Source organism: Coffea arabica, chromosome 2c (genome assembly GCF_036785885.1).
Source record: "Coffea arabica cultivar ET-39 chromosome 2c, Coffea Arabica ET-39 HiFi, whole genome shotgun sequence".
Lineage (NCBI taxonomy): Eukaryota > Viridiplantae > Streptophyta > Magnoliopsida > Gentianales > Rubiaceae > Coffea > Coffea arabica.
Genome location: NC_092312.1, coordinates 1,614,034 through 1,620,491, shown reverse-complemented (window position 1 = coordinate 1,620,491; position 6,458 = coordinate 1,614,034). Strand labels below are relative to the sequence as shown.

Here is a 6,458-nt window from a genome sequence, read left to right as displayed (position 1 = left end):
CATACAACGTGGCTCTGGAGAAATGTAAAGTCGATTTATAGGCTAGAAAAATACAGGTGGCCCAAACGCAGCCCTAAGTTGAGATAGGTATTTGCCCCGCTCTCGGTCTCTCTCTGGATTCTGTAGAGGCTGTAGCAGTTTTCTCTCGCTCTCGTGGGCGGAAAAAGACTTGTCTCTCGCTGTATCCTCTTCTCCAAGCAACTTGGAAGTTGGAAGTCCTTCCACTTCGCTTTAGTACGTAAGGTGTTCGTCGTACCTTCACACTAGCACTTCATCATAGTCAGGGTCGGAGGGTTTCACATCTTTTTTTTTTCTTTTTTCGTTTATGTCTATTCTTTTTTTTTTTTTTGGGTGGTAAATCCCTGCCTTTTTTTAGGGCATGTTACTGCATCTTTTTGCTTCAGAATAAAGGTGTAATTTCTTTTTAAAAGATTGTTCATGATTCAGTTTACAAAATGATGAATTATAAACAGCCCGTGACATATTAACAACTCTTTGAATGAATTATAAATGGGTTAAGCTTTAAATCATTTTGTTGCATTTTAGTTTTATTTTTTGGTTTAGAACTCGAAACTCGATGATGTAGAGCATATTGTATTAGTCAGCTGCACGATTGTCTTTCCAGAAGGGCTCGCCAAATTTTTAGTTTTTTTTTTTTTTTGGCCAAAATCAAGCAATATTTCTAGGACCAGAAGATCGCCTCTTTTATACAGAGGGTTTGATTGGGAGGCGGGATTGTTCAAAATTAGGCATTGTTGTCCTTATATTATAGTCTAATTTGTTCAGCTGAGAAATAAAAAAGTTTAGATTTTTGTTATTTCAGGTTGATCAATCTTTGACTTGAGGATTAAAGATTATTTGGTTAGAGATATAGGAGGGAGAGGGGAAGGGAGAGATAGGAGATGGTAGACGAATTGAAGCAGAGCCAGAATCTATGGTTGAATACTGCAGCGCAGTCCTCAAGCATAGTTGACATCGAAGCATTTCAGCCTCAGGAACATCAACTGCAACATTCCACGACTATCTCTGATGGCAAATTGGACTTCTTTGAGAGAGCATTCTCTGCTGCAGGAGCTGCTGTTTTCTCGGCTATTCTTGTCAACCCTCTTGATGTTGCCAAGGTACCAGTTCTTTGCATGTTATACTCTTTTAATAGCTGCATAAGTCATTTGGTCACGGAGAACCCAGTCACGGGGTGTTATCTAATTTATATTTCTGTAATTTGTGCTATAATCAGCAAACGCTGTAATCTATGATTGTGGGATTTATTTATTTATTTATTTATTATTATTATTTTTTTACAGTTCTTTAGTAGAATTGACTTTTTGCTTAGTGTTTAAGTCAATGTAGCTTTGAGGCTACAGGAAATGAATTCTGTTTGATGAGGCGGTCATGTTGAATAGTGTAATTTTACATTTTGTCTTCATTTTATGTTATAGATTTTGGTAAATCCGTTGCATTCTAACTTTTTTGCCTTTTTATATATATTTAGGATGTGTGGTTGAAAGTATAATGTGTAGTAGTTGAGTAATTTTTCCTTATCTTTGAGTGCTTGTTTGTTTATGTTTTCATGCATTTTGTTTACTCACTGTTGTTCAATCATATTTTCAGACAAGATTGCAAGCACAGGCGGCCGGGGTTCCATACTCACATCCACTAAGTAACCTTACAAGTCGCATGGCAGTGTTTGGACCAAACATGGTGACTTTTGTACCCCTCTCTTGGTTATGCCTTGTGTTGGCCTTTTATTCCTTAGTAATCTGAACTTCAGAGAAATAATTGTAGATTTCTGGATTAACTTTTTGTTCACAAGAGTTTTTTTTTTATTATTTAATTTTTATGTGAGTGTTTTGGAGAGGGGAGATTGTACTTATAAGGAACTTTATCATTATAAAAATAAAAAAGAATTAACTGCTTTCTTTTTCCTTATTTCTCAAATTTGTTGTTTCCTCCTTTCCAAGTCACCATGTAACTGGAATTTATTTTTCCTTTTGCTTTTTGTACTCGAGTCCACAGAAAGTATAAGCATGTATGTCATTACAGGTCATCTTGCTGTTTGGCATAATCTTTATTTAAATTGATGGATTCCTGACTTAATACTAGTAACTGGTTTAACATGTTTGATTGAAATTTCTTTGCTTTCCTAGCTTTCTTTTTGGTTTTGTCTTGTCAATTCTGTTCTTTTCGCTTGTCTTAGTTTGCTCAGATTTGTTTCTTCAGATGTTTGCAGATTTAAGATGTTCTCCTTCATGCACTCGTGCTGGTGTACATGGTACGGTATCAATATGCCCACCTGATTGCTTCCACTATAAAGGGACCTTGGATGTGTTTTATAAAATAATCCGACAGGTTAGTTTTCCCTTTGTTTGATGTCTGGAGAGATGGCTGTATGTGATGATTGAATCTGTCTACAATGGTTAATTGGTAGAACTGAGAGGTTCGGGTTGGTGCAGAGCATCTATGAGGACATGATATAGCTTCATGTTCCAGAAAAGTACTCGTCCTCTTGTTTGTCATTTCTGTTCTATAATCCTTTAGATCTAATGTAGATTTCTCTTGCAGGAAGGAATTGCCAGGCTATGGAGAGGAACAAATGCAGGATTAGCGTTGGCTGTACCAACAGTAAGTGGTTTGCAGCTCAGTTTAGATGCTTGTATACCCTTTTTTTTTTGGGTTCAGCATGAACATCTTTGCAGTTTTGTTTCTAATAAACGTGACTGCATCAATGTTTTCAACAGGTTGGGATCTATCTTCCTTGCTATGATATTTTCCGCAATCAGTTAGAGGAATTCACTTTGCAGAATGCTCCAAGCCTTACATTATATGCACCGTTAGTAGCAGGTTCATTAGCACGGTCATTGGCTTGCATAAGTTGTTATCCTATCGAACTTGCTAAAACGCGGATGCAGGTATGATTAGTCATATTAGCTAATATTTGGTTTTCTTTTGTTTAATCTGGAGAGTGTTTTCTGTAATTGGAGGATTGAATGGTATTGAGTGTACAACGAAGAGATATACCTAGAATTGGATTGTAGGGCTTTGGACTGCTATATACAGGCTCAATATTCTTAAGTTTCCTGTTTTCTTAGTTGTTACTTCCCTACTTTGCAAGAAGTGTCTCCATGTTTTCCTTTTGTCAGTTCAGGCATTCAAGGATACCCACATTACCAAGAAGCCTCCAGGAATTTGGAAGACTTTAATTGAGCTTACCTCCAACGTCAAGAGCACTCCTAATAACCAGAGCTGTAAGTAGAATTGTGCTTCTTCAGATTGTTCAGGAGGGATTCATGCCTATTTCATGATGTTTGAGCTGCATGTCTATTTTTAAGGTGTTAACTTTCATCCATGTAAGCTGTGTCAGTCATATTTTGCTTTTTGAATTTTCCCTAAGAATTAATTATCCTTCATTTGTTGTATGTGTCTGACTTCTTCAGAGAATGCGCTGCTTCTGTTTCTGCAATCGATATTCATTTTTGTTGAGCAAAAAAAAAATGTTGGAGAGTTGGATTACTTTGTAACACCCTTAGAAAGTTTTTATGAATTTGTAAATTTATTTTCAAAGCTTTGGACTAGCACTTATACAAGTTCATCCTATTTCTTTCTCAATGATAACTAATCCTTCTGCTTATTCTATCAGTTACAAGCTTTTGTAGTCTTGTTCTTCTCAATGTATTATAAACTCTTACAGTACAAAGCTACCGTGTGTTGTGGACTGGCCTTGGTGCTCAGATTGCACGTGATGTTCCTTTTTCCGCAATCTGCTGGTCAACACTTGAGCCGGTGAGATTCTGTTTTCTTGGTTTCTTCTGACTCTTTACTGATACTGGTTCTTATAACAACTCATTTGCTATGATACGAGGTGCTAAATTTGAAAATGACACTTGGGTAGGTAAGGAGGAGGCTTCTTGGTTTGATGCAAGATGATGCTAATGTTGTGAGTGTCCTTGGGGCAAACTTTTCTGCTGGTTTTGTTGCCGGAAGCCTTGCTGCTGGTGCTACATGTCCTCTTGATGTTGCAAAAACACGAAGACAAATTGAGGTATGGAAAAGAAAAAAAGAATGATTATTCTACATAATTGGAATTTTGACGGCTTATTTCAGATAAATCATTGTACCACTTGAATCCATCTTTTAACATTTATTTTTGTTTGGACTATCCCGAACATAAATGAAAATTCCAAATGATGATAAAAATTTACTGACAGGAAGTGGTAAATATGCTCTTCGTCAGCAATTTTATTCACTTATCACAAGCGTATAACATGTTTTACTGTATGATCCATTGTAGTAAATATAATTGGACCGCATTACTTTTATGTGGTGTCACATGAACTTGGCATGCGCTCTTTTACTATCTATAGTGCATCAAAATGGGTGGATGGCTAAGCATCCTTTCCGATATAAAATGTCTAAGAAAGAAGAGTTGAGTTGTGGACCTGATTCTATCGTGTGTCAGGAGGGCACCTTTGAAACTAGTTTAAAAGAAAATTCACTCTTAGCTTCAGAGGGACAAGTTTTTAGAATGCTCACAGTATCATGACCCACTTAGTTGATTGATCATCAAGCTGTAGGAATATGTGTGGTTTTTTAGGTACGATTCAGGCTGTTTTCTGATGGTAGTGCCTGTCTATACCTGTTGAATGAATATATGCTCTTTGAGAAAAATCATTGAGAATGAAGTTTAAGTTCATTGTTATCTAATTCTATTCTCTAAATTCTTAGGCCAATAATAAATACTCATTTTGTCCTTGCACCTGTTGTGTACACAGAAGGATCCTGTCAGGGCACTAAGGATGACCACTAGACAAACACTGCTGGAGGTTTGGAGGTAGCGTCTTCTGACTTTTGATTTTTTTTTTTTCGTTGCTACACGTAGCTCATGACATTATCCCTGTTTAGATCAAATGCAAATCCATTTAGGCATGTTGCATTTTTTTAAGACAGATAGAATAGATGCTTCAGTTTAAAGAAACCAGAAGCTCGATTTCCCTAGAGCATGATTCACAGATTTCAACTTTTCTGCGGTCTGTTGTTTGTTATCTTCTTCTTATATGGATTTTTTTTTAACCCATTTAATCTTCTTGATTGCTGTCTGCAAGAAGTTGGGTTTGGGAATTTGCTGGACTATGTAAAAGTCAATTATGTTGCATCTGTAGAACTATGAAAATTTAGGGAATCAGCAGAATTGGTTGTCTCAGTAGAAATATCTGTTGGACCATCTTCCTGCCAAAATCTGTTTCATATTTCGCTTCTGACGTTTCGGAGTCTGAATTTGCAAATTTGATCGCACAGAGATTGGGGAATAAAAGGACTGTTTACTGGTGTGGGTCCTCGTGTTGCTCGTGCTGGCCCTTCAGTTGGAATTGTGGTTTCATTCTATGAAGTCGTTAAGTATGTTTTTCATCGACAGTATGCCACTGAAGTGTAACATGCGGAGAACAATCCTATTTATCATTTGAAGGTTGGTTCTCCACTGTTGAAAGAGCGTAGTTGCTGACTTATTTGAAGCTAACTCCCTAAGACGTTACAGGCAGTTTTGGTGATATGTTGGATCGTCCAACCTGCGAATGCCACAAATAATTTATCTCCTCGGTTATGTTTCTACCTTCTTGGGTGGTTTAGGAACTGATATGATATTTTGTAAAAAAAAAAATTTTGGCCGGTTAGCAGGTTTCTCTTGGGATAAACATCTCAGTTAGTAGCAGGAAACATATTTTTCTGTCTTGCGTCTTCAATGGGGATCTGGGCTTGGGAAATTTTTTTTTATTTGTTCCAACTAATTGAGCTGTGGAAGTTTACTATGTAATGGAGGGATTAGTTGGATTCCATTATGAGACGTGGGGAGTTCCCAATTCCCCGCCTCGACCCTACTTGAAATTGAACTAAAGCATAAAAGCATCTATCAATACAGTTGGATGCTATTGACCCTTCATATGGGAGAGGCTATTCAACAAAATTCTGCTAAGTGAAAGGTCCATCTGCGGATCAAGAACGCTTCCAGTCAGTGTGCCAAAAGGAAAATGCTTACTGATTGGTTGGGGATTGCAAGCAAGAGCCAAAACGAATATGGTTCGGGATAGAGGATTTTTTGGGTCTCCTTCCAGCCCATTGAGTTGTGGATAGCATGCTTGCAACTTAAATAGACTAGTAATATTTAATAAGAGTAAATTTTATATGCACTAAGTAACAGTACGTATACTATTATCATTGGAACCATGATATATATGCAAAAATTAAATTTCAAATTCAAATTTTATACAGTTGTCATTCATCCTACATTAACAGTGTATATATACTATTATTGTAGGAAAGATTAATTCATTTAATAGATGATTAATATTCTATGAAAGATTAATTCATTTAATAGATGATTAATATTCTATGAACGTTGCATGCATTATTAGGTTTAAATGAATATTACGTATATTGAATTTGAATTTCAAATCTAAGACTTTGTT

General features: G+C 36.5%; 1 protein-coding gene across 5 annotated transcripts; it reads left to right on the top strand.

The window, feature by feature from the left end:
• LOC113724919 (mitochondrial carrier protein MTM1) lies at positions 1–5,932 on the top strand. 5 transcript variants are annotated; one of them, XM_027247816.2, is made up of 11 exons: positions 1–234; positions 824–1,121; positions 1,612–1,701; positions 2,221–2,349; positions 2,563–2,622; positions 2,739–2,909; positions 3,146–3,245; positions 3,689–3,780; positions 3,890–4,039; positions 4,770–4,828; positions 5,293–5,932. In XM_027247816.2, the coding sequence occupies exons 2-11, from the start codon at positions 903–905 to the stop codon at positions 5,426–5,428; spliced, it is 1,206 nt and encodes a 401-aa protein (XP_027103617.1). In that variant the 5' UTR covers positions 1–234; positions 824–902; the 3' UTR covers positions 5,429–5,932. The 5 variants fall into 5 exon arrangements, with proteins under 5 accessions (XP_027103617.1, XP_071929450.1, XP_027103616.1 ...); XM_072073349.1 differs by having other exon boundaries at positions 808–1,121; XM_027247815.2 differs by having other exon boundaries at positions 1–238.
• Positions 5,933–6,458: the final 526 nt, after the last annotated feature.